The sequence below is a fragment of the Vigna radiata genome, chromosome 5 (assembly GCF_000741045.1).
Source record: "Vigna radiata var. radiata cultivar VC1973A chromosome 5, Vradiata_ver6, whole genome shotgun sequence".
Classification (NCBI taxonomy): Eukaryota; Viridiplantae; Streptophyta; class Magnoliopsida; order Fabales; family Fabaceae; genus Vigna; species Vigna radiata.
Window position 1 is genome coordinate 1,140,074 of NC_028355.1, and position 17,005 is coordinate 1,157,078.

The window sequence follows — 17,005 nt, forward strand, 5'->3', positions numbered from 1 at the left end:
CACGTCTGTGAGCACTGTAGAATGTATATATTTAAGCTCGTTTGTTTACTAAGCATCACTAAAATAATGTAATCTACCATTGTATGCATTATTTTGACTTTTTAATAAAAAGATTTCAAAATCAACAAAATTATAATAACTAAAAAATAATATTAAGTTACCGATAAAAGACATCATAACATTATTTTATACTTAATTAGTTAACTTATTACGTAATTCCAATTCAATAAATTTAGTCAAGAGTCTATATTAGATAATTGGTTCAATGGTAAAAAAGTGAGAGGGTAAAAATGAAAGAAAGAATGATAAATAAAGTAAAAATACAGGTTGTTTAGGGAAGAAAATGAATAGAAAAGTTGTAAACAAGATTAATTTAGAAGAATAAAATATAACTGACAATAAGATAGTTTATTACTTTGTTTATAACAATAAATAAACTACTTGTAATGAACGACAGGAGTAAAAAAAGGATGAATACAAAGTTATTTGTATTTACTTGTTAAAAAAATGTAAAAGATTATTAGTTAAAAAATGGTTGTTATATTACCAACACATGAAAATTCATTATTCGTTAGTATACAAAACACTAATAAATTTATAATATAAAGTAATTTATGATTAAATTATAATATCAATACCAAATGATAATATGGTTCTTCATATTTGATTGCAAAATTTGGAAATTGAAAGAAAAAAGAGAAGGAACCGGTTTCTTTGACTAGACCGAAACGTGAGCCATGAAAGAGCATTCATCTTCCCTTCCCTTCTCTACCATCCGAATTTCCAACCACTTCCTTTTCTTCCTTTCCTTTCAACACTCATTCTTCCTTCACCATTTTCTCTCTTCTCTCCTATTTCACCATCTCTCTTTCTCTTTCTCCTTCTTCGCCAACACTCTTCGTTTGCATAGCTGCATTCTCAGCTCCTTCACTCTCTGTTCGTAAGTGCCTTTTTCCTTTCCTTTTTTTTTTTTGGTTTTTCTATTTCGTTTGACGTGTCTCGTGCGGATTTTTTGTTCTACGTGTTTTTCTCTCTTCTGGGGTTTGTTTGTTTTGCAAAGCAAATCAAATGAAGAATGCCCAAATGGAATTCTAGGGGGAAGTTTTGATTTTGATCTTTCCTCACGTTCAAAATACGCGCGAGCATAACTGAATGTGAACTCGTGCAAGAATGCGCCCTTTTTCTTAGTGTTTATTTTTGCCAATTACACTCTTACGTTGAGTATTATCATTACTGTCTGCCACTGTCATTGAAGCTTCACTGTGTGTGTGAGAGAGAAAGCGATAGAGAGAGAGAAAGATTGGAAATAAACAAGCTCATTGTTTCAATAAATTTTCCTGTTTTTGTACTGTGAACTTGATCTTTCTTCCTCTTTTCCTTGTTTCTGGGGGCTTGATGAGAAGGCATGGTATGGAGAAATTCTTCTTTATTCATTAACGTGAAAAATATTTGGTATCTTTTGTTGGAGCCAAATGGTAAAATTTAATAATATGCAAATTTTGTCAGAAATATTTTGAGGTTGAATAAGTGTAGCCTTCAAGGACTGGATATGGTACATGATAAAGCTTAAATTTTGTTTTATTGTTTTTCTTTTCCTTTTCGTGTTGCTGTAAATTATTTGTGCTGGCATCAGGATTTAGTTTATGTTGTTGTTTTCCTTGTCTTGGTGCTATGGACCTTCCTCATAAATACCCGATGAACTCTTAAAAATGTTTACACTCATTTGCTCAGATTTTCATTTCCCGTACAAATATGTTTCATTAGCATACAAAGGAAGCCAACACTGATACTGTAAGGTTTCAGCCAAATGCCAATGAAATTTTAGGTATATAATTATGTTTACTTTTATCCTTCATTTCCAATCCTTGAAGAATTTACTTCAAATTGGTTAATATTATCTGAATGTTATTTGTTTATTTGTTATAATGTTATTTTGTTGAACTAATGGTTGCTACTCCGGTATGTGGTACAGCTTTTAAGTTTGTTTAAAGAACTGTTATTGTAGCATTATTAAGTATATGAATTGAGGGCTGTTTCTGCAATCTAGAAAATCTTCTGTTTTACGTTTTCTATATAATCAAATGGCTTTCTCTACCAGATTAAACACACATAATCTTTGATTATACATTCCTATATGGATTGTCATTATTAGTTTTGAATGAAACCTGTCTTCATTATCCATGCATGTCTGATTGATCAAGTTTAGCTGCTCTCATGTTTCATGCTCTGAGTTGATACATGTTGTTTGTTAATACTGTTTACTTTTGTGCCAGTGATGTAATATTGATAGTGTAGAGAATGGATTTCTTAGACCAGGAGATAAGCATGCATAGCCCTGAAGGTGAACTTAAAATAAGTTTTGGCTATCAATGCAATAGTGATAGAGGTATACCTTGCAAAGAAATCAATAGAACAAGCAGTTTCTCTTGCTTATCCGGTGCTGCCTTAAGTGCAAATGCTACACTTGCCAACACAAATATCTGCAATGGCGTAATAGGAGAAGAAATCCTTCCGAGTTTGGACTCTCCTAAATCGTTTCGAACAGTACCCTCTTCGTCAAGTTTTCCGAAGTTGGAAATATTATCATCTTCTGTCCATAGTAGTTTTTCAAATCTAAGTTGCAGCCCTTCCACTCCAACTAACATGCTTGAATATGACTCATGTTCATTAAAATCAATGAGTGCTCCTTCGAGAACTGAAGGTTTTCTTAATGCCATGGATGTTCAAGTTGCTGGAGGAGCGGCTGGTGAAGATAGAGTTCAAGCAGTTTGTTCTGAAGAAAATGGGTGGCTCTTCTGTGCAATTTATGATGGCTTTAATGGGAGAGATGCAGCCGACTTTTTGGCGGGTACCCTTTATGACACCATTGTATCTTATTTTAATATGTTACGTTGTGATTTGGAACCAGATTTCATGAAAGCTTCTGACAATGTGGCTGTGGGTGAATCCTTTCCATATAATTTGGATGATAGTCTTATTCTTCAGGAGCACCAATCTCCTTCAAAATTTAAGGGAAACAATTCTGGTCTTGACTGTTTTGCAAACATTACTCCACCTTCCAAGTCAGAAGCATCCCCTAAATCATTTTCTCATAGTAAAGTACTTGATGGTCTCCAGCAAGTTCTTAGTCAGGTTGAGAATGATTTCTTATGCATGGTTGAGCAGGAAATGGAGGAACGTCCAGATTTAGTTTCTATTGGATCTTGTGTTTTGCTTGTGCTTCTTCATGGCAATGATTTATATACACTTAATCTTGGTGACAGCAGAGCAGTATTGGCAACATGCTGTACAGATAACAGAATGAATGGGAATGAGAGATTGAAGGCTATTCAGCTCACAGATTCTCATACCGTTGACAATGAAGCCGAAAGAGCTCGAGTTCTTGCTGATCATCCTGATGATCCTAAAGCCATAGTAGCAGGGAAAGTGAAGGGAAAACTGAAGGTTACTCGAGCTTTAGGAGCAGGGTACTTGAAAAAGGTTTGCATTTTTCTTTTATATTTTAGACAATAAGGTTCCAAAAGATTTTGAGTTGTGATTTTCTTTTGTAAAAGAAATTGCACACAATAAGATATTATAAAGATGTAATAACCCTGTACTGATATCCTAGCCACAAATGATGAGTGAATGGAAGTTCATTACATTTATCGAGTTTGCTAGTTTATGAACACCAATTATTTCAAAAGGATATGATTTTCCTTTTTTTTCTTCCCTACAGAAAATTCTGAATGACGCATTAATGGGAATCCTTCGAGTTCATAATCTCACAAGCCCACCATATATTTCAACTGATCCATCGTTGAATGTGCACAAAATCTCAGATTCTGACCAATTTGTTATAGTTGCGAGTGATGGATTATTTGACTTCTTCAGTAATGATGAAGCAGTAGAGCTTGTAGAGTCTTATATATTGAGAAACCCTTTTGGTGATCCAGCAAAATTTCTTATTGAGCAATTAGTTGCAAGAGCAGCTGATTCGGCAGGTCATTTTTCAAGATCTCATGCTAACTTTGATTTTTTTTGCATGAACGAGTTTATGTTATTTTACGATTAGTTACTAAGTGACGCTCTTGCAGGCTTCAGCATGGAGGAGTTGATGAATGTTCCCGACGGGAGGAGGAGGAAGTACCATGATGATGTGACGGTAATGGTGATCATCCTTGGCATGAATCAACGGACTTCAAAAGCATCAATTTGCACCTAGAGACTGACCAAAGAAAAATTACATTTGAAGCTCTCAATATGACCATATTGGTTAAGTGGTATTTTTTAGGAAGTTTTAATGTTCAAAGTGTACATTAGACCTTTAGAACTTAGAATCATTGGCTTGGTATCCAAAATCTTTCTGTAGTTTTCCTATTCACAAGAATTTTTGAAATGGTTTCCCTGTATATAATAATATCAATGAAAATTAGCTTTTTTATTGGAAAAAAAAAATGTAGATAACTGCTTTATATTTTGACCAGGGTAAGATTGTTACTTCATATACTTTTCTTATTAGTTGGTTTGCTTTATATTTGAATCGAGAAACATGCATGCTTGAATATATGAAAAGAAGTAAAAGAATATAAATTTAAGCATGCATAAAAACGAAAGTGCTTCACTTTTTTGCCTTTCGGGACCTTCCCAGGCAGAAAATCTGCAGTATCTTGGTTTCCTCACAGCTATTCTTTTTGTACTTACAGATAGAAAGTGATGAAATATTTTGAATGTGCATACTGAGTAATATGATTTGGTGATGTCAAAGTGGAAAGAAACAAAAGACTTACATTAATCTTTGATGAAAAATTGTAACATTCTTATCATGTTACTCAACTTCAAAATTCAAATTTTTTATAGAAACTATTTTTGTTTCTGAAGTTAGTATTTCAAAGTTTAACTTTAGATTAATCTAGCTTGACTAGAGGTAAGTAAAACTTGAAATGTCAGTCCTTAACAAAATGCAAGATGACAGAAAATTGTAGTCAAACATCTCTATATTATAGAGCTATCATTAGACCATAAATCTTTGGAAAAAAGTTATCCTATTCTCTGAATAATATTTTGTGTAAAAGATGATAAAGTTGGAAGTTTAAAAAGTAATGAGAGATGCCTACATTAATGCCCTTCTCACTGATATGTTAATTTAGGGCAGACAAAAAAGTATTTTCAGTGAATTTCAACTTTTGCTCCACAAATAAAGTTCTCCAACACCTAAATGTCCCCAAAACCACCAACAATAGTCTTCCTAGGTGTATAGTAAATGGAACTTATCATCTTCATATAATACACATTTCAGTATCCAAATTTTGATCTAATATATAATACTGTATATAATTGTATTACTTTTGTCACACACATATCAAAGGTATATTCTGAAATCAAACTACATAACTTTTTGTGGTCCAAGTTGCACAACTTGAACCAGTTTCCAAATTCTACCCACCTGACATTAGAGTCCCCCACCATTCTTTTTCAGTTTTTCTATTCTCTTTTGTGTAATCAAAATGCACAACCTCCTAAATCATTAAGAGAAAATATCAACCTTTAATCTGTTACATTTATGTAATCCATACACTTCTTTAATTTTGTTGAAATAGGACAACTTTTGCAGACAAAGTTTGAAGGGAATATGCACTTTTTGTTGTTACTTAGAAAATTTTCTTCTCCTAAAATTGGATACTTAACATATATCATAATATCTCATTTCTAAATTAATGGATCTCCATGCATTTCAACAAATAAATAACGTGCATTAAAAAGAGTAACAAAGGAAAAAAATTACAATCTTTTTCTTCTTATTTTCTTACTAAAGAAAGTGTTAAACTTTGCAACTACAGTAGGATTGCAAACTATCTTGGAAACAAAATAATAATAATAATAATATCCATAGTACAACGCTCTCTTTATTATCAAGTCTCACATAACAGAACACCCATTAACATTTTCATCACTGAAGATCTCAAAGGAAACCAACGGTGGTGATTGAAAGTGATGGTAATCTTGGTCTAGACCAGCCCACGTGTAGGGTGAAGATGGAACGTAGTAAGAAGGATACAATCTGTTATAAGCTGCAACACCACTTTCTGGATATAAAAGCGAATACTGACGTGTGGGGTTCACATTCACTGGGCCCACAAGATCTTGAAACTGCAATCCGGTGTGTGCAGGTGCACCAGTAGCTGCTTCCACTGAACTCAAACCACTGTTTCCATTCCCACCACCACTGTGCAATTTCTTCTTCTTCTTCTTAGCAGAGCCGGCACCACCTTCGCTCCGACCACCCTCCGACGGCGTCCGGTAAACGGAGGGCGACTTTCCCGGCGAGTCAATGCTGCTGCTTTTCTTCTCACTGTTACACTTGGCAGAAGCATTTTCAGTTCCGCTCTGTGGTTCTCTTGCTTCATTTTTCTTCTTCTTCTGCTGCTGCCGCCCATTTCCGGAGATTTTTCCGTCATTCTCCGGCCAAATCTCGGCTTGTTTTCCGGCTCTGACGAGCTTCCTGAGAAGGGTCTCCACAGCCACACTTCCAGTGACTGTTACTTTGTTCTGCTGTGGGTCTATTGTTGCAGTGAAAACACCTACAAAGGGGAACCTTCTCTTTAGAATTCAAAATGAATCTAACGTATTTGTTAGGCACTGTTTTGTCCCTTTCGTTAGACAATGTGGGATCTGTAAAATTTTCTTCTTTCCTGGTTCAGAATGTTATGTGGGAGTAATTACAACAGTGTAATACTCCTGCATGGGAAAAGAAGAATGCTCTCTGTAGAGTAAGAAAAAGTGTACGAAAAAATAGTTGAAAAAATTAAATTTGAAGCTGGATTTGTGTTATATTTTTCTAGCATATAATTGTGGAGTACGACTACTTTCATGAGTTTTCTGGTGTAAAATTCTGCTATCATACTTTTTGTTCAAAGAAATATGATATAGTACCATCAATGCTCTTCAGAACTTTCTTTACTTTCCTCCTGCAACCTTCACAGTGGATTGAAACTTTCAAGAACCATGTCTAGGAGAAGAAGCAAAGAGAGTTAAATAATTAGTTTTAGTAGATTAAAGAGGGAAAATTTGAAGAGGAAGAAAGTGAGATTACACATGCATCAATTACTGTGGTGAGTCTTTAAGGTAAGGTGGTAGGTAGTAGCAGTAGTAGTACCTGATAGTTTAAAGGTTGTGCAGCAAGTTGAGGAGGTTTTGCATCCATTGAGAGAGGGAAGTGGAAGTAGTGGTTGAAACTTGAATTGAAGGATTGAAGGATTGAAAGGATTGAAGAGTTGGAAGAAGAGAAAGAGAAATGAATGTGGGGCATGAAAAAGAAAGAAGGGAAAATGCCAAGAATGTACTTGGAGGTGTGCACTCTGTTGGGGAGCAAAGTGTGCAGGCAAAGATGAATGGCTATCAAAGTATAATGTGACAATGACAGAAGGGCACACTGCTCCTCCTACTGCATTATTTTGCAATAGAGCATGATTCTACTACAACCTTCCTTGTTTTTTAATATCTTCTTGTTGATGTGGTAGTGGTCAATTTTAAAACAAGAGTAGGATACTATGAAAAATAGTGATCCTTACTTTATTTTTATAGGCACTCGTGTACTGCGATTATTGTATCCACTGTTTCTTTTTCTAGGCTTGCAATGTTTGTTTTATTGTCTCTTATAAATGTACCAGGCTTTTGTTTCATCTCCATGGTATTAGTTTGTTGTCTGTAGGAGGAAGCTATTTGTTATGCTTATAGATAAGATTCTTTTTTGCAACTTTGTTAACTTCATAAATCAATTGGCATTTCTATCATATCTTTTTATGAATAGTAGTAACCATCTTTTAGATTTTATAGTTTACAGTTTAGATTGTTCTTTAGCTATTGGCCCAAGTTGGATTAGGACTGAGTTATCTTCAGAAATGCATGGAGCAAAATTCAAGGTCCTCAGTGTTTTCTATAACCCATTTTCTTATGTTTTTTATAGAGAAAAAAAGAAGTTATAAACAAAATACTCATCTTTTATGAACATAAAAATCACAATGTATTTCTTGGTGTCACTAAACTATTTTAATATTTCATAGTTTGACATTTGGGGGATTCCTCTATTGTAGGAGGCAACGCAGAACCAATAAATAATTTGAACCAAAAGTTAAGATAAAGAAAAAGTGAAGAATATGTGTGCTGCTTAACAGTTAAGAAGAAAAAAGGTGACATTCATTAGTAATAGTTTGAACAAAAATCAATTCATTTCACCCAATTTACTGGCAAAGAAAGCAATATGACTTGTGTGTTATGAAGGAAGTGACTGCAGCAAAATTGTAGGTGGAAAATGTCCAATCTAAGGCACTGCAAGATGAGGAAATTTAACATAACCCCTTGAACATTGGTTACAGTGTACTTTCATCTCCAGTGTCTACATGCCACATCAAAATCTTCACACGAGGAAAATCAGCATGTCATGTATTTTCACCTTAGAATGACATTGAAACCCAACACTCAAGCAATGCACATGATTCAGGTAAGACTTGACACACTAGCTGATATTGATTTGCCATATGGAAACAACAACTCTCACTATAGTTATCTATCAAAACTAAACAGAGATATTTGTGGTAAATGTTGCTGTTTTGGTAAATATTTTTGCGTTAAAGTTTTTCCAACTGTTCAGCAAGATATCTGAATACCTTAAATTGTTGAATAGAAATACAGTAATAGTTCTGTGAGTGACTTTATGTTTTGAAACATTAATATAGTATTGCGTTAGAAATAAGGCAGTAAAATACAAATTATAAACTTCATCATGAACGATTGAAATATTACTGCAAAGGTCTGGTTAGGTAATACAATTACAGCACAGTTTTAACATGGTGAAAAATGGAGGATGACTAGGACTAGACAAAAGCAATAGTTCACTGCCCATCCAAAACTGCACTTTTCCAAAGCATGAGGTAAGCTTGTTAAGGCCTTATAATAGTAATATGGTAGGTAAACTCAATAAATCGCCTATCAAGAAGTTGAGACCTTCTAAACCTTTTAATTTTTTTTTTATGTGAAATTAAAATTTATTCATTTTCAAAATTTAAAAACATTTTTATCTTCAAATTTTAAAAATAAATAAATTAAAAAATTTAATATAATTAAATTAAAAACACAGATGAATTTTAAGAAAACATAGTTAATCATTTTTTTAACTGCCATCTTAAAAAAAAAATACCATAAAAAAAAGTATAACCTTTAGCGTTTTTTGTATTGACAACAAATATTTGATATTTTCATAAACAATGATGATTTATTTATAATATATAAAACAATAATGATTTAACCATACTTTCCTTGGGCACTCAAGTTATTAAAATCAATCGACTTATATTGGTTAAGTTATGACAAAAACTACCATGTCTTGAAAACCGCAATTTGTACAAGTAAAATAGATTAGGAGGGGCAACGGGAAATTTACCATTGATTTAAGTTCTGTATTACACCCAATAGTAGTAATGAAACACATCAAATATCTAACATACTGCAGAGTCATTCTGCTTATCCAGGGTGTAACACTAATACTCCAAATTAAAGGCAGATTAATTTTCAGCTACTTTAATGTTATTATCTTCTGCTACCACTTCATGTTCTTCTTTGTCAACTTCAATCTTTGTCTCCTGTGCCGGAGCGTGCTTGATGTCTGAGGCATCCTGAAGCTGCAATCATTCATTGATGATGGTGCATTTAATAAAAGAAATACAACGTAATCTGGGAAGAACTTTTCAACAAAAGACCCATAAGTTGTCGAGTCAAATGATTCCTCCAAGACTTACCCCCAAGTTTCTCAAGCTAGCAGTAACATCCTCTTGTTGCTGCTGAAGGGTAGCCCTCAAATCTTGAAATTCCTGATTTTGATTTCATAAACAAAGTTTCACTCAACAAAACTTATTTGACAGAAAAAATTTAAAAGCAAACTTACCAGCCGAAGTTGGTCCACTTCAACATTAAGTGTTTTCTTAAGTTCTGACAGCTCCTGCATGAAAAATGAAAAGCCATTAGAAGTTGCAAACCAGAAAATTCACCACATGCATATAGAGTGAAGCTGAAGTAACATCCAAACCAGCAATAATAAAAAGAGAGTTCAATATAACACAACCATGGACCATAAAAAATCCTTTCATTTACGAAAGTAGTCAGAGAAAATAAATGACGTGTAAATGCATATCTACCAGCATAATAAAATATCAGATTTCTTGTTGGTTGTGCTACTCTGAAGGTTAAGTGTATACGCGCATCCAATAAATGGATTTTTCACCAACTTACTACACTTAGAGAAGAAACAAATATATTTTAGGTCCTACATAGCATATAAATTTATTACACACTATGAACTTCATCCAACAGAAAAAAAAAATGTACTAGTTACACAAAGTTCTTATTGCCTGTCAACCAAAAACCAAGAAATAGTGGTGAAACTACTATGAAATATAGTAAATTACTTTTAAGGACTGAATATAATATCTTTAGTCTTCATACATGTTCTTGGAATTTGCGCTAAGAAACTAATCCAACCTCATAGAATCAATGTCAAAGATAAGGGCTTTCCACGTCCTGTGAAGACTACATTTTCTCTAGTGGATATTGGACATTTAGAGCACAAACAAACATAGGTGACTCAATACACCGTCCTTCACACCTAGGAATAGAGTTAAACATATAGAACGTAGACAGATACAAGTGATCCAATAAAAAAACTAAGATTAACTTTGATATAATCTAAAAATTTGGACACAGGTCATGCTCATTTGCAATTTGATGTCTTCATTTTATAAGAGTCAGGACGGACTTGAAAAATACAAAAATCATTGTGCAAATAAAGACTAGCGGAATACCTTTCTCAGAGAGAAAAATGAAAACAAGGGTCATGTTCATATATATGGAACAAAACATATTTTAACCAAAAAAAGAAACTATCCAATAAATTTAAGCATGGGCATCAACAAATCAGAAAAAGACCTCAGGTTTTACAAAACCAAAAAAGAGAGTTCCAGATCCAAAGCAAAAAAATAAATGTCTAAGCAAAATTTCCTTGTGTGAGTATATTTTATATCTTTAGTCATTGTTAGGTGCTCTATAACGTTGAACTGGAGACAGGATAAAAAATCCTGTCTAGCATCAAGAAAATTATCAGTGCAAACATTTTAAGGTGAACTTATTACCTTGTATAACCTTATATGGCCCATACAACCGAGAGTGGGATAGACTGGTTACGATAAACCAAACACATTCTTTTACCTCTGCTGCCTACTACCTCCTTTACTTTGGATTTCATTCTAGGATAGCAATTTTTGGAGTAAATGTCAATTTCTGCTGCAAATTGTTTAAAAAACAGTTGATAGTATTATAGGAGTTTATTAACTAACTTATTCGATCCCACTACCAACAGTACCAAAAATTACTTCTACCAATGTGTTTATTTATCAAGGACATGCACATGATGCATGAAACGGTGAACGACTAGATGTACAGACACGGGGATTATCTGAATATCACTGTTTTTCAATGACACTCAAGGGAGCACCATACCAACTCCAGAACCCCTTAAACTTGTGGAAAGCAGTGGTTCACCACGGTGATCTTAGCATTTCTAGCATTCACAGAAATCAAAATGCAAACTTCAGTGTTAAGATAAGGATAATAAAGGATTACCGTGTTGCTGTACTATGGGTCTGTTTGGACATATTTATTCATGAACACTTTTAGCAGAGAAAAATAAAAAGGAAAAAAAAACAAACGATTTTCTCTAAAATACAATTAGTTTATGCACAAGTTAAAAATAAGAATTTAGACAAAGCTACACAAAAGAACTTTCGCAAATCAGGTTAGTTAATCAACTAATTGTAACTTACAGAAAAAACTCATTTTATTTTTATTTTCTTTCATAAAAATGTTTAGGAAAAAGTTTGCCCAAACATACCCTATATGATAGGGAATGCTAGACTTAAAATGAACAGCATGAGAGAAAGGTGGGAGTGGAAAAAATGTGATTGTTAAAGAAGAATGTGTCACTACAGAGAAAGGACGATACACATTGATTATAAACATACAGAAAAAGAAAATCAGTAAGGTTGGGATATTAATGATTGAGAAAAGGATGACAGAACATTAGATATGATAATTTGGACACGTACAAAAAGACCACAAGGGACACGCAGGTGAAAAGAGTAGGTTTTGGCACCGCTAGACAGAGTGGATTGCATGAATTTTAATCCAGTTAAAAAACAAGAATAGGGAAACCAAGAAGAACTTCGGAGGAATTTGTCAAGGAAGACCTCCTGAATCCTGATAAATATATTCTTGAAAGCTTTGGTTTATAACTGAGTTGAATGTTGTGGTGCGATATGTAGTCATCCTCATCCAGTATGATACAATTTGGTCCCAAAATGCCATCTTCAAAACTACACGAAATCATAGTTTAAATTGTGGGTTGCAATCGCAATGGGGACTGCAATGTAAAGGTGTGTTTTGTCACCACTGCCATATTGCAACAGCAATTTAGCACAACGTCAAAGATCAAGACGAAACTGCAGTTCAAAACTATGTCTGAATTTCAGGTCGGCAAAATATGTTTAGAAAGAGAAAAAAGTTAGGAAGTTTACATAACATTTAAAAATTAAAGAAAAAACAGTTAAACGTTAAGTTGGTGATAATCTATCATCACTTTAATGTATAATAAATTAAGCCCAAGATTTTCTATGCCACAATCATTTAATTTCTTCTATTTCAAGAAAAACAAACTAAACAAGAATACACCCAAACACGCAAAGAACTCCAACGGAATGAAGCACAAGATCTTTTTCAGACGACACTATAAAGCAAAAATGCAGTATTTCGCAAACATGGATCAATCATCATCACTTACATCGCGATAGACCTTGACTTGTGTATCCAATTTAAACCTCCAACTTTGCAAATCCTACAAATAGATCCAAAGAAACAAATTAAAAAAAATAAAATAAAAATCAGCAGCAGCAGCAAACCAGCAGGTATAATAGTGAACTATAATCTTCATAGCTAACAAACAATGCACAACTAAGAAAAAAAAAAACCTGTTTCAAACTCTGTATTCTTCCGAGAAGCTCCGATCTCGATTCATTAAGTTCCTGGAACAATACAAAGAAGGTTTAGACGTGGTTGGGAGTTCCATTTTACAAATAAAAAGAAAATGTAAAAAAAAAAAAATACCGCGATTTTAGACGTAACGGGAGTGACGTTCTCCTTCTTCTGAAAAGGAAAAGAAAATTAGAAGGGATTTTGAGAATTGCAATAAAAGGCTGAATTGGAAAAATGATGAAAGAGAAGAAAACAGACGGTGGAGAGAGGAAGAGAGGAATCTGAGTTGGCCATTGAGAATGGGATGGAAGATTTGGGAGAAGAGGATTTGTTTTGTGTTGTTTGTCGTTCTAGGGTTTGTCTGGGTATATATGAATTTGAAGAGGAGCGTGGTTTGGTGAGTGTTCCGAACAAGACTCTAGAAAGAAACACCAACGTTAAAGTCACCAACAGACAACAAACGATCACAAATTTTGAAAAACCAAGGATAAAGATATCCAATTGGGCGGGATTTGGAAATACACAACCAACTTGCAAACCCTCTTATTTATTGCTCCATCTTTATTTTACCCAACACATTTTTTACTATTTTTATATTTTATTTTATATAGTTTTTTATTTATCGTTGTTTGCTTTAATTAAATTTTAAGTTTTTTTATATACATATAAATTAAAAAAGAAATTGGTGATAAAAAATTGAAATTATCTTTTTGTTCCATATTAATAATTATATAAATACAAGCATGCGATAAAGTAATGATTAGGGAAGTTTGTGCGCATCTGTTACCCAACAACATCAAGCAAAAAAAAGGTAATCTAACATCATCATAATCATACAATTCATAACATTTTAATAATCATAATTTCTACTCACTTTAATTAAATTTATTTATATATTAAACTCAATTAACATTAAACTAAAACTGCACCGAAAGAGAAAAATGATCGTGTATTTGATCTCTTTGATACTCTGTCAACCAGTAAAAACTCCAATTCAATTCTATCATTACAGCTTAACATAATAAATCGACAAAGACAAAGGCTTCGTTTTCATTGATGATTATGAATGGAACAACGTTACTCGATGTAAGATACTAATAGATTTGTTTGTATTTATGTTAGACTAAATTGTCTTTTTGTGTTATTAGAATTAACTTCGTCAGTAACAAAAGTATTTGTTACAGTTGCTTACTTGAAAAACAAAAGGTTGCTTTCAGAAAAGAAAAACAAAACCTTATTATTGAAGTTGTGATTCCTTGATTTATGAAGAGAAAAGGGAAATTCTTTCTTGATGGAAAAGTAAAAAGAAGAAAAGAGAATTATGGAAATGTGGCCTTGAAATTGCAACCGGTAGATGCAGAGTGGAAGAAGCAGAGGAAGCTCTGTGTTGTGTTTCTGTGAGTTTCCTACTGGACTCAGCTGCGGAGCAATGAGTCAGGAATCGTTTATATATAGTTTCGTGGCTCGTGGGACGATGGTGTTGGCTGAGTACACGGAGTTCACCGGAAACTTCCCTGCCATTGCAGCTCAGTGTCTTCACAAGCTTCCCTCTTCCAACAACAAGTTCACTTACAACTGTGACCACCACACCTTCAATTTTCTGGTTGAGGATGGTTATGGTAATGTCCCCTCCCAATCGCTTGATCCTGTGTTTCTATCAAATGACATGCTTTTTGTGGACCAAAGATGAAAGTGGATTTTGAATCGCTAGTTTTTATATGCTGGATCTAGTCTTGAGATGAATGTCGCTATAGGGAGGTTGAGTGAGCATAAATGTTTCTCTTTTTCGGTTTAATTTCTCTTTTGACTTAGTTTTCTTGGTGGGTTTTGTTTGTTTTTTCATGGGTTCTTCTTAAATTTTACGAATTTTTCCTTTGATTGCTGAAATGGAGTCAACTTATGAACGGTGAGAAGCAGAATCTGGGTTAATATGCTTCAAGTGTTTGATGGAATGTTCGATCATTGTGAGTACCCTTTAGAGGTACGTAGTGATGCGACAGAAAGTGTTCAGAGAAAGCCTAATCTTGTGAATGCACAGTTGTGTGTGATGTTCCTTCAATTTGGCCTTTGCGCGACTGAAGACTTTGCAAGTTTCAATTCCAACAATGCCTAATTTTTTTTGTATAGATAACCAATGATGCAACCTCTAGATTGATGCTTGTGAGTGTGTTTGTTTGAAATCTTGTGGTTGGTCCAATTTCTGAGATTTAAAACTGTGTTGTAGTGCAATGAGTATTTTAGAGCTTTACATTTGGGCTTTCTGTAAATTGCAGCATACTGTGTTGTTGCTAAGGAATCTGTTGGGAAGCAGATCTCTATTGCTTTCCTTGAACGTGTGAAAGCAGACTTTAAGAAAAGATATGGTGGTGGAAAAGCAGATACAGCTATTGCTAAGAGTCTGAACAAGGAGTTTGGGTACAGTAACTTCTGTTATAAAGATCTGATGATGTTTCGAATATCTTAATGCTTAGACAGACAATTTGTATTGAAAGCTAAATAATATGGATGCACATTTGCAGACCAGTTATGAAAGGGCACATGAAGTATATCATCGATCATGCTGAAGAGATTGAAAAGCTAATAAAAGTGAAGGCTCAAGTTTCAGAAGTCAAGAGTATTATGTTAGAAAACATAGACAAGGTACTGTATAGTTCAGGAGTAAGGTTTGCTATATATTTGCAGACTGCTTTATTGCAACTTTTGAGTAGTGTCCAGAAAAGTTCACCATTACCCTGTGTGTATAATACTTCATTATGTGTTTTTAGGCAATTGATAGAGGAGAAAATCTAACTATTCTTGCAGATAAGACAGAGACATTGCGTTCACAGGTGAGTGAAGCAGACTAAGATTAGATTATTTTTTCATCTTCTTTAACTCATGATTTCAAGGCTGAGGAATTTCTAATTTTCAGGCTCAAGATTTCAGAAAGCAAGGAGCACAAGTCCATCGAAAGATGTGGTATCAGAACATGAAAATTAAACTAGTTGTTCTGGGAATTTTGTTGTTTTTGGTATTGGTTATCTGGCTTTCTATTTGTGGTGGATTTGACTGTACAAACTAGCACTGGTTGAAGGTTTCCAGATAGGATTTTTTGAGATTGTCAATAAAAAGTAGAATTAGATTTTAAGTTTTTAGTTTATAATTACCATATCAATAGATACTTAAATATTTCTAATCTTATCATCTTATTTTCTTATCTATAATTATAAGTTAATTTTGTAGAATTAAAATGATTTAAAATTCAATTCTTAACGAATAACATAAACATTTATGTTTTCTTTTAACCTTTTACGTACACTAAATTACTAAGATTGTAAATAATTTTAAAAAATGAAAAAATTATATAAAAAAGTATATAACTAAGTTGAAAATGAACTTAAGAAAAGCTAAAATTTATTTATTTTTAACACACCAAGTTCAAAGTTTAAACTCTGAACAACTTATTCCTTGTAGAAATGAAGTCTAAACATCAAAGAGTTGAGTAAACTCTGATGGATCACACAGAAAACAAACAAACTTGAAGCAGATATAAAACAGACAGCAGTGTTACATGTCTGTAACTTGGAAGTAGTTCCTGTTCTTGATGACTATGTCGTACATGTGAATGTTGGTGAAGTTGGTGAAATCCTTTGGGAGTGAGATTAGGTCTATGGAGGAGGTTTTGTGGAACTGAAGAAGGTTAGGGTCATCGTAGTAACGCTCCCACCCCAATGCCTTCAGCTTTCTCTCGAGCACTGTGTAGGAAGTAATGGGTTCACCGCTTGCCATGTCGACCAGCACCTTCCCTTTCACCTTCTTCTCCAATATTTCAGACTCAGGGTTCTCCATTAGCCTCACCACACCGTTCTTGAAAACCCAAACCCCAGACATTCTTAAACTCGACAACAACAAACAAATCTCTGTCTTCTTTTTTATGTTTCCGATGTAGTGTGCAATGCAAGATGAGTGTGTG

The 17,005-nt window shown here is 33.8% G+C and overlaps 5 protein-coding genes across 6 annotated transcripts; 2 read left to right on the forward strand and 3 right to left on the reverse strand.

The window, feature by feature from the left end:
- The first annotated feature begins 600 nt into the window (after window positions 1-600).
- Window positions 601-4,402, forward strand: LOC106761537 (probable protein phosphatase 2C 40). 2 transcript variants are annotated; one of them, XM_014645096.2, is made up of 5 exons: window positions 601-940; window positions 1,732-1,825; window positions 2,274-3,480; window positions 3,719-3,983; window positions 4,077-4,402. In XM_014645096.2, the coding sequence occupies exons 3-5, from the start codon at window positions 2,299-2,301 to the stop codon at window positions 4,202-4,204; spliced, it is 1,575 nt and encodes a 524-aa protein (XP_014500582.1). In that variant the 5' UTR covers window positions 601-940; window positions 1,732-1,825; window positions 2,274-2,298; the 3' UTR covers window positions 4,205-4,402. The 2 variants fall into 2 exon arrangements, with proteins under 2 accessions (XP_014500582.1, XP_014500581.1); XM_014645095.2 differs by lacking the exon at window positions 1,732-1,825.
- A 1,496-nt stretch (window positions 4,403-5,898) lies between these two features.
- Window positions 5,899-8,140, reverse strand: LOC106761779 (heavy metal-associated isoprenylated plant protein 35-like). The gene is made up of 3 exons (XM_014645347.2): window positions 7,136-8,140; window positions 6,913-6,988; window positions 5,899-6,560 (listed from the first exon to the last, which is right to left on the reverse strand). The coding sequence occupies exons 1-3, from the start codon at window positions 7,286-7,288 to the stop codon at window positions 5,899-5,901; spliced, it is 891 nt and encodes a 296-aa protein (XP_014500833.2). The 5' UTR covers window positions 7,289-8,140.
- Window positions 8,141-9,393: 1,253 nt separating this feature from the next.
- LOC106759953 lies at window positions 9,394-13,580 on the reverse strand. Its single transcript, XM_014643356.2, has 7 exons — window positions 13,312-13,580; window positions 13,186-13,224; window positions 13,050-13,103; window positions 12,863-12,916; window positions 9,920-9,973; window positions 9,774-9,845; window positions 9,394-9,656 (listed from the first exon to the last, which is right to left on the reverse strand). Exons 1-7 carry the CDS (start codon window positions 13,345-13,347, stop codon window positions 9,540-9,542), a joined length of 426 nt encoding a protein of 141 aa, XP_014498842.1. The 5' UTR covers window positions 13,348-13,580; the 3' UTR covers window positions 9,394-9,539.
- Window positions 13,581-14,267: 687 nt separating this feature from the next.
- Window positions 14,268-16,180, forward strand: LOC106762584 (vesicle-associated membrane protein 724). Its single transcript, XM_014646579.2, has 5 exons — window positions 14,268-14,672; window positions 15,327-15,468; window positions 15,573-15,693; window positions 15,819-15,881; window positions 15,965-16,180. Exons 1-5 carry the CDS (start codon window positions 14,408-14,410, stop codon window positions 16,112-16,114), a joined length of 741 nt encoding a protein of 246 aa, XP_014502065.1. The 5' UTR covers window positions 14,268-14,407; the 3' UTR covers window positions 16,115-16,180.
- Window positions 16,181-16,429: 249 nt separating this feature from the next.
- Window positions 16,430-17,005, reverse strand: LOC106762585 (flowering-promoting factor 1). Its single transcript, XM_014646580.2, has one exon. It carries the CDS (start codon window positions 16,921-16,923, stop codon window positions 16,600-16,602), a length of 324 nt encoding a protein of 107 aa, XP_014502066.1. The 5' UTR covers window positions 16,924-17,005; the 3' UTR covers window positions 16,430-16,599.